The sequence below is a fragment of the Sminthopsis crassicaudata genome, chromosome 6, assembly GCF_048593235.1.
Source record: "Sminthopsis crassicaudata isolate SCR6 chromosome 6, ASM4859323v1, whole genome shotgun sequence".
Classification (NCBI taxonomy): domain Eukaryota; kingdom Metazoa; phylum Chordata; class Mammalia; order Dasyuromorphia; family Dasyuridae; genus Sminthopsis; species Sminthopsis crassicaudata.
In genome coordinates this window covers 159058709-159078354 of record NC_133622.1, presented here as the reverse complement: position 1 = coordinate 159078354, position 19646 = coordinate 159058709, and the positions used below count along the sequence as shown (strand labels likewise).

General features: G+C 34.1%; 1 protein-coding gene across 1 annotated transcript in view; it reads left to right on the top strand.

Moving 5' to 3' along the window:
- The window catches only part of FRAS1 (Fraser extracellular matrix complex subunit 1), a 488324-nt gene that overhangs the window by 178620 nt on the left and 290058 nt on the right, over nt 1-19646 (top strand). The window contains exons 11-13 of the mRNA XM_074276760.1: nt 2842-2989; nt 4577-4720; nt 11352-11486. Of these exons, the coding sequence (XP_074132861.1) occupies nt 2842-2989; nt 4577-4720; nt 11352-11486 (427 nt within the window). The remainder of the gene's footprint in view (nt 1-2841; nt 2990-4576; nt 4721-11351; nt 11487-19646) is intronic.

Genomic DNA, 19646 nt, shown 5'->3' with positions numbered 1-19646 from the left:
TTGCTGACCCATTAATAATAATAATAAAAAATAGTAATGGTAGAGCACATCTTTATACCATTCCAGTGTTTATGAAGCTCTTTCTTTACCACCTTATAAAGTATATAATCATAAAGCATTATTCTTGGAATCATAGTTTTATTGCTGACTGGAATCACGTAGATCACTTAATTCAGCATTCTCATTTTATAGATTGGGAAATAAGAGCCAAACTTGCATTTGAATTTAGGTCATCTCCTAATGCACTGTTGTTTTATCTACACCGTACTGGGGTTCAGAGTAGCCCACCTACAAAGCTGGCAAAATCATGGCAAAATTGAGATTGAAATGTTCTGATTTGGACTGTAGACCACTCTATATTGATCTAGGACTAACAAGAGGATGCCTTTGATGACATAACGATGAGAGTGAGGGTCTGATTTTTTTAAAGACTATTTTCAGATTTGGAGCAGATTCCCTAATTCCTCTCTGATGATGATTCTGTTTGTCTCCCAGTGCACTTGTAAGGGGTTAATGACATCTATTTCTTTTCTTTTCTTTTTTTTTTCTTCATTGAATAAATACAAGACAAGCTTTATTTTCAGTTTCAGTTTTGATCTCAGAAAAAGAGATAAAGACAAAGAGGGAAGAAAAAAGGCAAAATGAAGGATAAAAGTAAAGAGAAAAGATAGAAGGTCATGAAGGTGTTGATCTATCCTTCCTCTACCCCACTAATAGGAAAAAGACCCTTAATTAAATAGGTAAAAGATAGGAAAGAATAGAAATCACTAAAGAATTCCAAAGAAAATTCAGTTAAGGAAGGACAAGGAAATGGATAAATAAGAAGGAAAAAAAAAAAACTCCATTATGATGAATAATTAACTTTCGAGTGATGTCTGTTTCTAAAGAAGTTTTGAAGATCCATAGGACTTTGGGATATCCATAGGACCCTAAGTCCTTTAGTAAGATAAGAATACTAAGATTGTCTATAGAAACATTTTAAACAAACATGAACACTACTATTCTCTAGTATTCCATTTTTGTAATGTGATTTTAGAATATTTGACCTTACCTTGATTTCATAGGGGGAAAAATAGATTTTTATAGTGGGAATTACCATTTAGATATCTTCTGCTAAGATTTTCCTCAAAATGTGATTTTTTTGGTTTATATGTTTGTTACAAGCAGTCTTATTTTATTTGAGTAAAAATGACTTAAGTTCTTGTCTTTGGTTTATTAACTGTAAAAATGATTTGTTTGGTGAACTTCTTAGTGATATTTTCTTCTCTTTATGTTGATAGCTTTCTCAAATTTGAGTAATACCAGATCTCAGAACAATTTGTATTTTAATATAGACATAGAAATTTGTCCAAATTTAGACCAAAATTATATAGTAGTATGGGATATCTTGGGACTACTGAAAGTTTTAATATACGATTAGTTTTGCTGAAACTTTTTTTTCAAGGGAATGAAAGAAAAGCAAGATAATTCAGACTGAATCCATTAGACATTGCCTCTTCTCTTTGTTCAATTGTTGATGTATTATTTTGTTCATATCAAACTCCATCATGTTATTGAGACTGAAACTCCTTATTTCTTACTTTTCCTATGTGATGTGGATTTATTTACATACTTTTCTTATTTTGGCAAACTCTAGCTTACCTGAGGAAATACAAGAGGATGTATATGTGTTTTTACTATGTATGTATTATGTATTTGTGTGTAGATGCTAGGTATATGCTGAGCTCATTTGAGTACACATTTGTAGAATAGTTGGGAAATGAAAGCATGAAGGAGATTAGGAGATGGTTGATATATCCTGTTTCATCTGGAAACTGATTTTTTTTTCAAGTTTCTTTTTGAAGGGCAGTTTTTATTTTTTGTCTAGGAGACCAGAATAATGTCATTAACTATGGTATGTCAGATTGGTTAGTTCAGTAGAAAATTTAAAATCATTTAATTAAAATTTTGCTCTCATGTATCCTATTCACAATCTTTGCTCCTCCCATTCTCACAGAGGTATTGTGAGGATAAGTGAATTCATCTTTCAAACGTGCTTTGAATCCTAAGGCAGAACACTTAGTTTCATTACCTCCATCTTTTTGAACACAGAGAATATGTCAGAGTTGGAAAGTTCTTGGCACATGACACATGTCGTATGATAAAAACCACACCTGGAAAAAGCATTTGCTTTAAGAGCACAGAGGCTTAATGTCCTAGCAAAACTGGGGAAATTCCCTAATGAAATTCCCCTCAATTACTACTGGAGAGTGTGCTTATTGTGCTTTCCAGTTGAAGAGGTTGAGAGTCATGTTCAAATGTTTTTTGCTTGTGAAGAGACATCTATAATGGCTCCAGACGAGGGGTAGTTTTTTTTGTGTGTGTGTCATGGACACTGTTGGCAATGTGGCCATACCTCTGGATTCCTTCTTAGAATCATGTTTTTTAAATGCATAAAATAAAATACATAGAAAGAATCAAATTATATTGAAATGCAGTTTTATTTCTGCCTTTTTTCTTCACTTCCTTTTCTCCCTCCCTTTCTTCACTTCCTTTCATTCCTCCTTTTTCTTCCTTCCTCACTCCCTCCCTCCCTCTTTCCCTTCTTCTTTCCTTCCTCTCTCCCTCCATTCCTTCCTTCCTTCCTTCCTTTTCTCTACCTCTCTATTTCTGTCTATCTCTCTTATAAGTTTGCTGATCCCAGGTTAAGAATCCTACTTCTAGACAATGACATTTGGCATACTATTATGATTTGTTTGTATATACTCATAAACCCTTTAAGTCAGTACCTAAATTCCTAGGCAAATCAAACAAGCACTGAAAGTCTTCTGGTAACTCATTCATTCCTTTATTCTCACATAGGAGGGAGAAAGGTGGAATGATGGTCCATGCAAAATGTGTGAGTGCCGAGATGCCCAAGTAATCTGTTATCAAGCCTCCTGCCTCCCGTGCCCAGTGGGTACATTGGCAGTAGAAGTCCTGGGACAGTGCTGCCCAGCTTGTAAATCAGGTAGGTACAATTTGGATTTTATTTCCAGAAAGCAATGGCCATACTAAGAAAATCCAAAAGGAGTTAGTTCTTTGGGTTCTTTTTTCTGTTCTTGTTTCCTTAATGTTTCATTCTACCATTTTATTTTTATTGATTTTTCTCTTGAGTTGCAGTTTTGTGTAATTAAATTAAGCTGGCATAACAAAGAGCTTTTCTTTTTTTTGAAGATGCTGAAATGACTGTTCAGAGTCTTTTAGTTGCTCTTTTAAGGTGAGCAATTAAACAAAAATGATTTATTTGGGGACCCTTATAAGTTAGGTTTTTAAAAAAATATATAAAGGTTTATTTCTCCCCAAATACCATATCTATTTTCTCTTCAATTCTGCTTTCAATTCACTAGGAGCTGAATCAGTTAATTAGTTAATGATAATTAATACATTAGGAGTTTCCCATGCTGCTGAAATAACAGGGATAGACCATACAATCCAACAAAACAAAAATAAATCCCAAAAATATTTTGGGAGGGTTGTTTATGTTATACATTGTATAATTTGTTATTATATTGCAAATGATTGTTAGCAATCTTTAGAGTAGCATTCTCTGCAAAGCCTTTTGCTCATGTGTGGATAAGTGGCATTGTTGATTTGCCTTTCACAATTAATAATTTTCATCTGTAGGTACTAATTTTTTATATTGGCATCTGTTCTTGTTGTATTTAACTTATTGTGGTAAATTGTAGTGTGTTACTTAATATAGCAGGGAAAAGGGAAAGTGATTTTATGGTTTAATTCAGTTGCTTTCAGAAATATATGTCAAGTGGGCTTATCACACTAGTGTGCTTACCATATAATTATTTTAGAGAGGCAGTCTACTATGTTGTACAAAGGACTGAATCTGGAAGGGCTGGATTCTAATCTTGCCTAAGTTACTTATTAGTTGTCAAAATAGGTTTGATGAAATCTATAGCATTCACCTTACAGGATTGTTGTGAAGCGCTGGTGAGATATGTATTCAAAATGCTTTGTCAAACAGAAACTGCTCTATATACCAACTATTATCCTCTTTCTCTTCTCTTCTTAATTTATTCCTTCCTTATACTATCACTACTACCACCATCACCGTCATCATCATCATTATCATATATTGATAATCAAGTACTTGTTAATTTCCAAATCCAATGAATCTCCTTTAGAGATAGGGATATAAATTCAATGAATTGCAAATTATATAAAATGGATTTTGATATTAAACACACTAGTTTCCTGTAAACTCAAAGCTTAAGAACATTTAAACAAAAAATTATAAATGACTTGAAAATCATATCTGTTTGGAGGCTGATCATTCTTAGTTCACTATCATATCAGTCAGACAAAGCAATATGCAGTTAGTATTGTCTGCACTCTTTGGATGATTTTAATGCTCTTAATGGCTTTTAGGGGATAATAAGACAGAAGAGAAACTCTTTGAAATTTTTCTCTAGCAATGAATTTTTGTCACTTTTGCTTTTCTTCATATTTACCTTCTGGATACCTGATAGTTTCCTCCTGTCTGGAGGGCTAGGCCAAATGCCTTCCACTTATACTTCTTTTTCTTTGTCCTTGATTCTAGTCCCTTGTGCCCAAGACTGCCTGACTTGTTCTCAGTCTCCAGACCACTGTGACCTCTGCCGAGATCCTAGGAAGCATCTGCAGAACGGACGTTGTGTGCATAGCTGTGAGCTAGGATTCTACCAGAGTGCTAGCCTTTGTTTAGGTATGATTGAATTGCTGGCTAATACTTCTCACATCTGGGCATTAACTCACCTGGAAGGTTATTAGGAGTGAGTGGATGGATAAATCAATGAAAGAATAATCATTTATTAAAAGGTTACTAGTAAGAAGACAAAACTCTCTCCCCCAAAACAAATCTCCAAGACAAGACAATTCCTGCTTTCAATGAGCTTACATAGGGGAAATAATATATAATAAACATATAATGGAGTGTGAAATGAATGAAAATCCCCAAGAGACAGAGTTCCTGGGTAATTAATAATTAATAATCAATTTTTTAATTAGACTAGCTGCATTAATAAATTGATAACAAGTTGTTTCTCTTGGTAACCAAAGACTCTCTCTTACAAGTGAAAACCAACCTTGATTTTTTTTTTTAATCAATAAACAAAAAATATTGATAGAAACTTGAGGGTCACAGGGTTAAGTAATTTGTCCAGAATCACACAGCTTGTAAGTATCTAAAGCTAAATTTGAACTAATTTTATGACATCCTCTCCAGAACAAAAAATGCAAAACATGAAAAATATTTGTAGCTAAATAGAATGATGGCTTACAGGTTTGACATTGCCTTGACATTTCATGAAGAGGTGGGCTAAAAGTCTTCAGTTCCTTCTGCTGAGAACTTGGCTTCGTCACCAGATTCAACATTCTCTAACAATCCTAGGAGAAGCTATTTCCATTTGAACCTCTGTGGCTATTTTTCTCCTTCAAGAAATGGATCACGCTATGCTCTAATGGAGGAGATCAAGAACTTGGGTTCATTCCCTCTGGGCAAGAGCTCGCCCAGACAGGATTCTGTTTATCCACTATAAACAGAAATTAGGTTTACTAATTGGGTGGGGTTCCACCCAAAATTGATGAACATGTGCCTTGAGGGCTTAGAGTAAGGTCAGAGATTGACCTTAACAGGATTTGGGACTATATAAAAAATAGATAGAAAAGTGGATCATAATTAATAATTAGTTACTAATATAATAAAATTAATAATTATAATATTAATATAACACAATATATTGATATAATAAATATATCTGCATAATATTAGTATAATAATATATCAATTAGTTCAATAATATTATGTATAATAATATTAAATATAATAGTAATACTAATTTTTCTCATTTTACATGAGGAGTGGTGTTTTGTTTCAGACAATCACAGATATGATGAGTAGATTGATGTACCCTTTCAGTTGTAGTGGCCAAATTGTTTTGATTGTAATTCCATAGTTTAGAGGCAGATATGGAAGAATGCTTCACCTATTGTAGCAGAGTAGATGATGAGCTCATAGGGGACTGAGTGCAGCCTGATTGGAGTTCACCTTGATGTAGAGGGTTATGAGACATGTTCACCCATTGGGATTGGGGGAAGTGGTAAACTGACCACTTCTACCCCAATCATGCCTTTCCGTCTGATAATTTGACAAAGACCAAGAATATCAGTCTAATCATCTAATTGATTATCACTTTTAATGATGAAGCAGCATGGCCTAGTGGGTAGAGCTTGCCTGTGAGCTAGGGAGATATGAGTTCCATGTATGTTGCATATGAGCTTTGTGACCACATCATTTATCCTCTCAGTGCTTTCAGCCACTATCTAAGGCTGCAGGAAACAGAGAAAGTGCTGATCTGCATTGGTAGAATGAATTTCCTCATCTAGGACTTCTTTGCATTATAAATAAAACCATAAGTTCCCATCCCCATCCCTATGAGACAATAATATGAAGATTACAATTGTGTATTGACTGCTACTTGGCACAGTGGATAAAGTGCCAAGTCTGAAGTGAGTTCAAATTTGGCTTTAGATACTTACTAGCTGTATGATTCTGGGCAAGTCACTTAACCCTATTTGTCTTAGTTTTCTCATCTGTAAAATGAATTGAAGCAGAAAATGGCAAACCACTCCAATTTCTTTGTCAAGAAAATCTCAAATGACTAAAACGACTGAACAATGACAGCAACAAACAACAGATAAATTACTTTCAAGGGTCATGTATACATATATTGTATTTAATTTATACTTTAACACATTGAACATGTATTGGTCAACTTGCCATCTGGGGGTGGGGAGGGAAGGAGGGGAAAAATTAGAACAAAAGGTTTGGCAATTGTCAATGTTGTAAAATTACCCATGCATATATCTGGTAAATAAAAACTATTAAAAAAAATAAATAAATAGATTACTTTCAGGACATTGGATCTTATACATTAAAAGATTACTCTAAGATATAGTTTTTCCAGCTTAATTTTTAGAGTTGGAAGGGACTTTAGAGATTTTCTAGGCCAGTTATAGTTGATGAAATTGAACCTGAGAGATTTAAATAACTTGTCAAAATGTCCCACAGCTCATAAGTTGGAAGCAGGTCAGGAACTCGCCAGATATCTTGACTTGCCTTATGTATAATCCACTTCATATGAACTGACCCAATTGCAGTCGCACAATAAAATGCATTCTTAGAAGAAATGGAGCATATTAATATTGACACCCTCTCCAGAACAAAAAAAAATGCAAAATATCAAAAACTAAATAGAATGATAGCTTACAGGTTTTCAAAACAACAAGAAAAGATATGGCAAAGTTGACTTCATCTTGTGCCAAAGACAGTAAGAAATCATTCATATGACAGATGGTCATCTCTTCTTAAAATGCTAATAAGGCAATGAAGATGGCTAATGAAGCAAAAGCAAGAAGATCCCTGGAAAGATAATTGCAGCTTATGTAGTAATGAAGTATGAAGAAGTACAGAAAAACTCTGAAGAACTTGACAAGATTCTCTAAGCCAACATATATTGGGTTAAGTGGTAAGAAAATTCATTGCAAATGTGAGAGCAAGAAAGGCAAAAATATATATGGAAAATATAGTTAAGTTTAAGAAATAAAAGAAGCTCAATATTTGTATACTACTCAAAACCTTCAGTTCTATACATTAGAATTTTATTTCAAGAACAGAGTAGAAAGACATTACCCATGGAGAGAACTGTACATCCTCTCTTCAGGTGAAATTGATCTTAGCAAATAGAGATAATTAATAGCATCATGAAACATGGAGTAAGAACATCTGGAATCAAATGCCAGTTCTGCTAGTTGTGATATGTATGAATTTGATCAAATATCTCTAGGTAAGTCAACAAAGATGGTAGGAGCCAATGGATTGTAACAAGCACACTAAAGATATTCATACAAAGGTATTGACAGATCATTTTATAGGATGTCTTAGAAAGAGGGAAAAAACAGAAAAAGAATCACAAACATACTAATTTTTAAAAAGGTATTTGAAAAGCCTTAAATAACTGCAGGTTCATATGTCCATTTTCTTATTAAGATCTTTATAATAATCATAAGTCTTTTATCTTTAATTATTCTATATGAAGGGAGCAGGCAGACTTTCACAATTCTCTACGGTGGACCTCATCTTTACAGTCACAATCCTGAGTAGAGGAAATGGAGCATACAGAATCACTGTGCTTATTTTTGGTTTCTTATCTCAAGCCCCTTCTCACTTTAATTTTGACATAGCAAAATGGAGACTTAACATTCTCTAACAAAGAGTCTTTCTTGAGTATGTTAAGATCAAGCAAGGTTCCTTTGTAGATATAACAACAGAGACAACTTTGTTCAATGACCCTCAGACTATTAACATCAAATGAGGCATAAAACTGAGATGGATGTATGTGGAAAGTGGATATAGATTAAGTTGCCTGCAGAGTTCAAATAGAAGAGAGATTCTTCCAAATGTTTCTCTCATTTGCAGATAGCATTTTTCTGTTTATATAGAGATAGCTTAGAGCATTATGTGACTTCCTCAGCATGATCTATGCTTACAAAAGAGAATGACCTACATAGTAATCGATACAGGAAGAAAGAAAAGGGTAAATATTGCCCATTGTCCAGAAAAGTGAACGAGCAATTTTCCTTCTGAATTTTCCTTCCTATCTATCTGTCTGTCTGTCTATCGATTTATTCATCCATCCTTCCTTCCATCTATCCTTCTATTCCTCTATCTAGGACAAACTCAAAGGCAGTGAGTTGGACTCAGAAAAGAATAAGTGAAATTAAATTGGCATACTTAGGGAATTTTGTCTGACTTTTCCATGTTCCAAAGCTGTTCTTTGGCACAAAAGCTCACCATTTTAAAGAGAAGATTCCCTTGGTATGATGCCATATATGTATGAATTTTGGAACATAGTGGACTCTGAAGAATCAAAGTTATGAATTCTCTAAAGGGCAGTGAAGAGATATGTGGAAAGTGTGAGTAGCTGGCAACATATCACAGACTCGCAGTTACTCACTGTAAAGAAAATAATTGAGGAAATGGATAGCAATGAATTAAGGTTGGTTGTTCATGTATCAAGATAAGTGGACAACAGCCATGATACGGTAGAAATTACGAGTAAGACATAAAAAAAGAAGTGCATTGGCTAAATGGGTGCTTTTTCTTTAAAACATCTATGGGAAGAAAGAATGAGAATCACATGGGAAGAGAAGGCAATGATGAATTATTATCTGCATAAATAAAGTGAATGCCTAAATTGGTGATTGATTCTTAGCCCTTCTCCCTGCCCCATTGTTTCCAGTTTGTATATTTTCCAGACTCTTCTATTCTCCTTCAGAAGGAGTTTGAATGTTGGGCCTGAAGTGCTGAGGCAGTTATTTCATCTGAAAATAGGGTTAATAACATTCTTCCCAGGATTGCTGGGATGATCAAATAAGAAAGCATTTGGCTACTATATAAACTATTTGGAAAAAAAGGGAGAAAAGGTGTACTACCAAATTACTTTTATGATTCAGATATGGTTCTGATATCTAAACCAGGAAGGGCCAAAACAGAGAAAGAAGATTATAGGCCAATTTCCCTAATGAATATTGATGGGAAAATCTTTTATTAAAAATTAAATCTTTTTATTTTCAAAACATCTGCATGGATAATTTTCAACATTCACCCTTGCAAAACCTTGTGTTCCAAATTTTTTCCCTCCCTTCCCCCCATCTTCTCCCCTAGACAGCATGTAATTCAATATATGTTAAACATGTGCATTTCTTCCACAAATATAATGCTGCACAAGAAAAATAAAATCAAAAAGGAAAAAAATGAGAAAGAAAACAAAATATAAGTAAATAACAACAAATAGAATGAAAATACTATGTTTTGATCCATACTCAGTTCCCACATTTCTCTCTGGTTGATGCAAGAATCTTAAATAAATAATAGCAGAGAGACTACAGAAACTTATCATCAGGATACTACCTCATGACCAAGTGGATAAACTAGAAGTATTCCCAGTAAGATCAAGGGTGAAATTAGGATGCCCATTATCACCATTACTGTTCAATATTATACTAGAAATATTAGCTTTAGAAAAGAAAGCATTTGACATGGTGCCTGGCATATAGTAGGTGCTCAAGAAATACTTGTTCCTTCTTTTCTTCCTTTTTAAAAATTTTGAACATCACTATTAGTTCTTTTCCCTTTCTTTCTGAAGTATCCCTTCTAGGAAATGATGGAAAAAAAGAACCAAGAGGAAAAATTCAAGTTGGTTTATTCTGTTGCCATCTATTGTATGAAGTTTAACAGAACAAAATTTGAAATCATTTGCTAAGATAAAGTCATTTTTTAGGTATTTCTAATTTCTTGTTTTTCTGTGACCACAAATAATCAGAAAGTGACCTAACCAATTAGTGAATCAACAAGCATTTATTAAGTTCCCGCTGCATAGTAGTAACTAGACCAGAAATGTACAAGAGAAATTCAGTTCCTACTTTCAAGATACTTACATTTTTATTAAAGCTTTTAATTTTCAAAACACATGCATGGATAATTTTTCAATATTGACTCTTGCAGAATCTTGTGCTTCAAATTTTTGCCTAGATGGCAAGTAATCCAAAATATGTTAACATGTTAAAATATATGTTACATATTTAATATATATTGGACTAACTGCCATCTAGGGGAGGGGGTGAGGGGAGGAAGAGGAAAATTTGGAACAGAAGGTTTTGCAAGGGTCAATGTTGAAAAATTACCAATACATGTGTTTTGTCAATAAAAAGCTATAATAATAATAATAATAATAATAATAAATATATGTTAAATCCAATATATGTATACATATTTATACTTATCTTGCTGCACAAGAAAAATCAAAAAGGAAAAAAATAAGAAAGAAAACAAAATACAAGCAAACAGTAATAAAAAGAGTGAAAATGTTATGTTGTGATCCACACTCAGTTCCCAAGGATGCTTACATTCTAATAGGAGAATGTAATACATTTTTTAATGATGGCCAGGAAGAGTAGTTTTGGTCTGGTTAGTGATGGAGATAGTGAGTAGATTCATAAAATGGTAAATTGTCATTTCCTTTTTAGTTGCAATAATATTATTGATTTGATTACTGTTTCTGGAGCAAGAACAAAATGTGGAACTGAAGGTGTGGAGGTAGATATGGATAGAGGTTGGGCAGATGGTTTCTGTGTTGGATAGGGCTATATTTTAGTGGATGTCTATATGGAACATGACAAAGTCTTGAGGTATATACATGGATAATCACTGGGATGAAATCTTTGAGCTAACTGGATGTTTTTCCTTTTTTTTCCCTTTGCTATCATGGGCTGAGCAGCCTGTCGGCAGGAGTGTGCCACGTGCACCAATGGGTTTGAATGCACCTCATGCCAGCCATCCTTACTGATGAAAGAAAGACAGTGTGTGACTGCCTGCGGGGAAAGATTCTACCAGGATCATCACTACTGTTTAGGTAATAACTGGCAGGGAAGAAGGTTTGTATATAATAACAAACACCAGTCTTGCTAATGTGGCTTAATACCATTTCCTTCTGGTTTCTTTTGAGATTAATAAGAAAAGATGCAAATAGAATTTCAAAAGATGAAAGAGTAGAAATATTGGGGGGAAAGCTATGCCCAAAGTAGACTTTTTACTGTTTTACAGACTAAAAAATAATAATGCAATAAAATGCACCTTTAATATTTGCGTAAGTCATTCTGTATATGCCTCTAGGCATTTGAACACTATTTAATTAAGCATACTTTTGGTTTAAGTCTATCATTTGGTTGTTTGGCACATTCCTGAGGAATGTGATACATAGTGTTTAAATAACAAGAATATTGGGAGCAAAAATCATTTTTACTAAATATATTTTACTAAAATATATGGCAAAATAAGAAATAAGGATTGAAAAAGAACCGTCCAGGGAAACAGACAAAATGAATACTAATAATCACCACCTACAACAGGACATATCTGTTCCTTACTCAGTGTGAGGGAAGTGCTTTGTATTCTGCAGACTGTTGTCCACATGGGAATTATTTTTCCTTTGCTCCTGTCCCTTGTGCTATATTGTTCTGTGACAGGAAACTAGGTTCCTGACAAGCTTTGTCAGCTGAGCAAGCATTGACAGGTCCTGCTGAGCTGGGAGGGAAGCCCTCTCTGCCATGACACTGGATTCTTGTGCTTGTATTGGTGCTTCAGTTCATGTGTGTCAAGTCACTGAGATTTCCTGGGACTCAGGTTCAATGAGTAATTTTGATTATCTGATCCCTAAGGTTTCTTCACATCTTAGGAATATCATCTCTATTCTGCAGATGAGAAAACTGAAGTCTAATTCACTTATTGACTTGTCCATGGTTATAAAAATAATCCATGGTGAAACTGGGGCTCAAAATCAGACCTTTTAAATCCAGGTTTTCTGCCTGCAATGATCTCTCCTAGTTCACTTCATTGCTTTTCAAATATCAACAAGCCTTAGTTATAAGTACTAGCTCAGTAACCTCAACCCACTGAATAAGAATCAGGTCAGGATGTTCTTGGAAAAGACTGGGAAGGGCCAACCTACTATCATTTATAAAGCACCTGCCATGTGCCAGTCACTATGCTAAGCATTGGAGATAGGAAGAAAGGCAAAAAACAAAAATAAACTGTCCCTTCTCTTAAGATGTTCAGTCTAATGGGGAAACAAAATGTGAACATGTATGTACAAATGAGGTGTAGGGAGGGTGAATTGGGGGTAATCTTAGAAGGAAGGCATTAAGATTAAAGAGGATTGAGAAAAGTTTCTAGTAGGTGTGACTTTGTTTATTTTTAAAGCTTTTTATTTTCAAAGCATTCATATATTGTTCACTCTTTTTTATTAAAGCCTTTTTTTCAAAACATATGCATAGATAACTTTTCCACATTGACCCTTGAAAAATCTTGTGTTTTAGTTTTCCTCCCTTTCCTAGATAGCAAATAATCCAATATATGTTAAAAATGATAAAAATACATGTTAAATCCAATATATGAGTATATACTTATATAATTATCTTGCTGCACAAGAAAAATAGATTAAAAAGGAAAAAATGAGAAAGAAAATAAAATGCAAGCAAACAACAACAAAAAAAAAAAAGCATGAAAATGTGATATACACTTAGTTCTCTCTCTGGGTGTAGATGTCTTTCTTCATCACAAGTTCATTAAACTAGCCACAATCATCTCATTGTTGAAAATAGCCATGTTCATCAGAATTGATCATCATGTAATCTTGTTGTTGCCATGTACAAAGCTCTCCTGGTTCTACTCACTTCACTTAGCATTAGTTCATGTGAGTCTCTCCAGGCCTCTCTGAAATCATTCTGTAACACCCATACACCATAACTTATTCAGCCATTCTCCAACTGATGGGCATCCACTCAGTTTGCAGTTTTTTGCTACTACCAAAAGGGCTGCAACAAATATTTTTGCACATGTGGGTTCTTTTCCCTTTTTTAATGATCTCCTTGGGATATAGGCCCAGTAGAAACACTGCTGGATCAAAGGGTATGCACAGTTTAATAGCCCTTTGGGCATGATTCCAAATTGTTCTCCACAATGGTTGGATCAGTTGACAATTCCACCAACAATGTATCAATTGAAGAATGCCTTGTTTTCTTATAAGTTTGAGTCATTTTTCTATATCTTTTAGAAATAAGGCCTTTATTTGAACTCTTGGTTGTAAAATTTTTTTTACCAGTTTACTGCTTCGAGAAGGTGGGACGTTAGCTGAGAATTGAAAATCTTTCTATTTATTCCTGGTTCTGCTCTTGAGAGACAAATAGAATAAATGTAATCCTGCCTCCATGTAGTAGCTGTTCAGTTGATGACAGGTAGCATGATTCTAGGTAGCTATACGGCACAGTTGTTAAGGTACTGTGGGGCTGGAGTCAAGAAGACTCATATTCCTGAGTTCAAATTTGGTCTCAGACTCTTCCTAGTTATGTGACCCTAAGCAAATCACTTAATCCTAATTGCCTCCGTTTCCTCATATGTAAAATGAGCTGGAGAAGGAAATGGCAAATCACTTCAGTACCTTTACCAAGAAAACCCCAAATGACTGAAATAACTACAATCCTGACCCTTCCAAATCTTTTCTCCAGGTTCATCATGTCCAGGGCCTTTAACTGTTCTTCCTATGGCATAGACACAAGGCCCTTTACTATGCAGGTTGCCCTCCTTTGGACATTCTTCAGCTTGTTAAAGCCCTAAACATTGGGGCCTGGAAAGGAATCTAGAACTTTTGCGGCCTGATGGAGGAGTCCGGGACAACAATTATCTCCCATTTTTTAAACTATGCCTCTCAATGCAATACAAAATTATATTAGCTTTTTTATTGGCTGTCATACTAATGACTTTTTTTTGTAGTCTGATATAGATTCTAGATATTTTTTCAGAACAATTTATAATCTATCCATGGCTTTCCTATTAATTGTGAAATTGATTCTTTGTGCCAAGGTGCAAGATTTTGCATTCATCTCTGATGAATCTTATCTATCAGCTTTAGCCCAAAGCTCTAGCCTGGGGGTTGACAAATTCTATTTATAAAATATAAACATCAATCTTAACTTGTAGACTGTACAATGATGGGCTGGATTTGGCCCATGGGTCCTAGTTTGTTATAGTTGCTCTAGCTTGTTAAGATCCTTTTGAATCTTGACTGTATTGATCTAGGAATTACCTATCCCTCTTAGCTGTGTGACACCTGAAAAGCTAATGAACCTTTTTCTGCCTATGCCTTTCTCCATGTTAATGATAAAGATGTTAAATACTCTAGGACTTAGAACAGATTTCTGGCATACTCCAAAGAAAACTTTCTGCCAAATTGACATTGAATGATTTGCAAATACTTTCTGAGTCTGAATTTCCAGGCTCATTTGAATGTTTTATTGTTCATTTTATAGCTCTCCATTTTCTTCATAAGAATAAACAGTCCCTGTTCTCAGGAAGCTCATAGTTGGAGAGAGACAACATGTGAGCTATGTACAAATAAGCTAGAAACATGAAAAATTGGGAGTTGTTTGTCCTTTTTCTTCTTCTTTTTTTTTTTTTATTAAAGCTTTTTATTTACAAAGCATATGCATGGGTAATTTTTCCAACATTGACCCTTGTATAACCTTTTGTTCCAAATTTTCCCCTCCTTACCACCACTTCCTCACCTAGCTGGCAGATTGTCCAATAAATGTTAAATATGTTGAAATGCATGTTAGATCCAGTATATGTACACATATTTATACAGTTATCTTGTTGCCCAAGAAAAATCAGATCAAGAAAGAAGAAAAAGAAAAACTGAGAAAGAATACAAAATGCAAGCAAATAACAACAGATTGAGAATGCTATGTTGTGGTCCACACTCTGTTCCGACAGATCTCTCTCTGGATGTAGATGTCTCTCTTCATCACTGAAGAAGTAGAACTGGTTTGAATAATCTCATTGTTGAAGAGAGCCACGTCCATCAGGGTTAATCATTGTATAGTCTTGTTGTTGCTATGTAGAATGATCTGGTTCTGTTCATTTCACTTAATGTCAGTTCATGTAGGTCTCTCCAAGCCTCTTTGAAATCATCCTGCTGGTTGTTTCTTACAGAACAATAATATTCCATAACATTCATATAGTACAGTTTATTCAGCCATTCTCCAATTGATGGGCATCCACTCAGTTTCCAGTTTCTGGCCACTACAAAGAGAGCTGCCACAAACATTTTTCCCTCCTAAAGGATATCTTTGGGATATAAGCCCAGTAGAAACACTGTTGGATCAAAGGGTATACAGTTTAATAACTTTTTGAGCATAGTTCCAAATTGCTCTCTAGAATGTCTAAATCTGTTCACAGTTCCACCAACAATGCATTAGGGTTTTTCCCACATCCCCTCTAACATTCGTCCCTGTCTTTTCCGACCATCTTAGTCCATCTGAGAGGTATTTAGTGGTATCTCAGAGTTGTCTTAATTTGCATTTCTCTGATCAATAGTGATTTAGAGCACCTTCTCATATGATTAGAAATAGTTTTAATTTCTTCATCAGAAAATTGTCTTTCCTATCCTTGGACTATTTATCAATTGGAGAGAATAGTTTGAACTATTATCAATTTGAGTCAATTCTCTATATATTTTAGAAATGAGGCCTTTATCAGATCTTTTGTATGTAAAAATGTTTTTCCAGTTTGTTGCTTCCCTTCTAATCTTGTCTGCATTAATTTTGTTTGTATAAAATCTTTTAAACTTGATATAATCAAAATGATCTATTTTGATCTTGTTTTTCTTTGGTCACAAATTCCTTCTTCATCCGGCCATTCTGGAGAGCAATTTGGAACTATGCCAAAAAAGTTATCAAACTGTGCATATCCTTTGATCCAGCATTGCTGCTATTGGGCTTATATCTCAAAGAAATACTAAAGAGGAGAAAGGGACCTGTATGTGCCAAAATGTTTGTGGCAGCTCTTTTTGTAGTGTCTAGAAACTAGAAGATGAATGGATGTCCATCAATTGGAAAATGGTTGGGTAAATTATGGTATATGAATGTTATGGAATATTATTGCTCTGTAAGAAATGACCAGCAGGATGAATTCAGAAAGGTTTGGAGAGACTTACATCAACTGATGCTGAGTGAAATGAGCAGAACCAGAAGATCACTACACACTTCAACAGCAATACTGTATGAAGATATATTCTGATGGAAGTGGATATCTTCAACATAAAGAAGATCCAACTCATTTCCAGTTGATCAATGATGGACAGAAACAACTACACCCAGAGAAGGAACACTGGGAAGTGAATGTAAATTGTTAGCACTACTGTCTATCTATCCAGGTTACTTATACCTTCGGAATCTAATACTTAACGTGCAACAATAAAATTGGGTTTACACACATATATTGTATCTAGGTTATACTGTAACACATGTAAAATTTATGGGATTGCTTATCATCTAGGGGATGGAGTAGAGGGAGGGAGGGGAAAATTTGGAAAAATGAATACAAGGGATAATGTTATAAAAAATTACTCATGCATATATACTGTCAAAAATTTTATAATTATAAAATTAAAAAAATAAATTAAAAAAACAAACAAACAAATTCCTTCCTCCTTCATAAATCTGAGAGGTAAACTATCCTATGTTCTTCTAACTTGTTTATAGTATCATTCTTTATGTCTAGATCATGAACCCATTTTGACCTTATCTTGGTATATATGGTACATTAGGCATAGGTCTATGCCTACTTTCTACCATACTAGTTTCCAATTTCCCCAGCAGTTTTTGTCAAATAATGAATTGTTATCCCAAAAGGTGGGGCCTTTGGGTTTACCAAATATTGGCTGTTTTGTTCTGTGAACCTGTCCTATTCCACTTATCAACTTCTCTATTTCTTAGCCAGTACCAAATGGTTTTGATGACCATTGCTTTATAATCTAGTTTTAGATCTGGTACAGCTAGGCCACCTTCATTTGCTTTTCTCTTCATTAATTCCTTTGAAATTCTTGACCTTTTGTTCTTTCAGATGAATTTTGTTGTTAATTTTTCTAGTTCAGTAAAATGGTTTCTTGGGAGTTTGATTGGCATAACACTGAATAAATAGATTAGTTTAGGGAGTATTGTCATTTTTATTATATTTGCTCGATCTATCCATGAGCACTTGATATTTTTCCATTTGCTTAGATCTGATTTTATTTGTATAGAAAGTGTTTTATAGTTTTGCTTATATAGTTCCTGACTTTCCCTTGGCATATAAATTCCCAAATATTTTACATTGTCAACAGTTATTTTAAATGGAATTTCTCTTTGTATCTCTTGATTTTTGATTTTGTTATTGATGTATAAGAATGCTGAGGATTTATGTGGATTTATTTTGTATCCTGTAACTTTGCTAAAATTGTGGATTATTTCTAATAGCTTTTTAGTTGATTCTCAAGGGTTTTCTAAGTATACCATCATATCATCTGCAAAGAGTGATTAATTTGGTTTCCTCATTACCTACTCTAAATCCTTTAATCTCTTCTTCTCTTATCATCAAGGCTAGCATTTCTAATACAATAATGAATAGCAATGGTGATAGTGGGCAACTTGTTCACCCCTGATCTTATTGAGAATGGTTCTAGTTTATCCCCATTGAATATGATGCTTGCTGATGGTTTAAATACATGTTACTGATTATTTTAAGGAAAAGTCCATTTATTCCTATACTCTTGTTGGAATACACGGGAGAGCTATTGGAATACAAGGGAGCCACCTGACAGTCACTGCTGGAGATCCAACCCAGAATGGATCTCCTCTTATGAGAAGCTGATACAAGGAGACTGAGAGGCATTTGCTGTTCTCTGACTTCTCTGACTGAGAGGCCATTGTGTTGTTTGACCTCTTTACTCTTTCCTCTTTCCTCTGCCTCCAATTTATCTCATTCCCACTCTGTAACACCTGTGTCAGCAAAGGCAGCCCTGCAACTCCTTCAGATGTTATGACCCACAGCTGTGGAGGCTCTCAGAGAATTGACCTGTCTCTTAATATACTCTCTAGTGTTTTTTTTTTTTTAATAGGAATGAGTGTTGGACTTTATCAAATGCTTTTTCTGCATCTATTGAGACAATCATATATTTTTTGTTAATTTGGTTATTGATATAGTCAATTATACTAATAGTTTTCCTCATATTGAACCAGCCCTGCATTCCTGTTATAAATCCTATTTGTTTGTGGTGTATTATCCTGAGGATGATTATCTGTAATCTCTTTGCTAATATTTTATTTAAGATTTTTGCATCAGTATTCATTAAGGAGATTGGTCTATAATTTTCTTTCTCTGTTTTCAACCTACCTGGTTTAGGTATCAGTACCATGTGTATGTTACAAAAGGAATTTGGTAGGAGTCCTTCATTTCCTTTTTTTTTTTACAAATAGTTTATAAAGTATTGAAGTTAATTGTTCTTTAAATGTTTAGTAGAATTAACATGTAAATCCATCTGGTCCTGGTGATTTTTTTCTTATGGAATTGATTAATAGCTTGTTCTTTTTCTTTTTCTAAATTGGGACAATTTAAATAATTTATTTCCCCTTCAGTTAATCTGGGCAATCTGTATTTTTGTAGTTATTCCTCCATTTCACTTAAGTTGTAAATTTATTGGCATAAAGTTGAGCAAAATAACTTCCGATATTTGCTCTGGTTTCCTCTTCATTGGTGGTTAGTTCTTCCTTTTCATTTTTTGAGACTAACAATTTGATTTTTCTCTTTACTTTCACTAATCACATTAATTGAAAGTTTATCTATTTTGTGGTTTTTTTCATAAAACCAAATCTTAGTTTTATTTATTAATTCAATAATTTCTTTAGTTTCAATTTTATTGATCTCTCCTTTTATTTTTAGAATCTCAAGTTTGGTATTTGAGTGGGAGTTTTTAATTTGTTCTTTTTCTAGCTTTTTTTGTTGCAAGCACAATTTATTGATCTTCTCTTTCTCTATTTTATGTAAGTAAGCATCTAGAGATATAAAATTTCCCCTTATTACTGTTTTGCCTGCATCCCACAAATTTTGGTATGTTGTCTCATTATTGTCATTCTCTTGGATGAAATTATTGATTGTGTCTATTATTTACTGTTTCATCCATTCATTATTTAGGATGAGATAA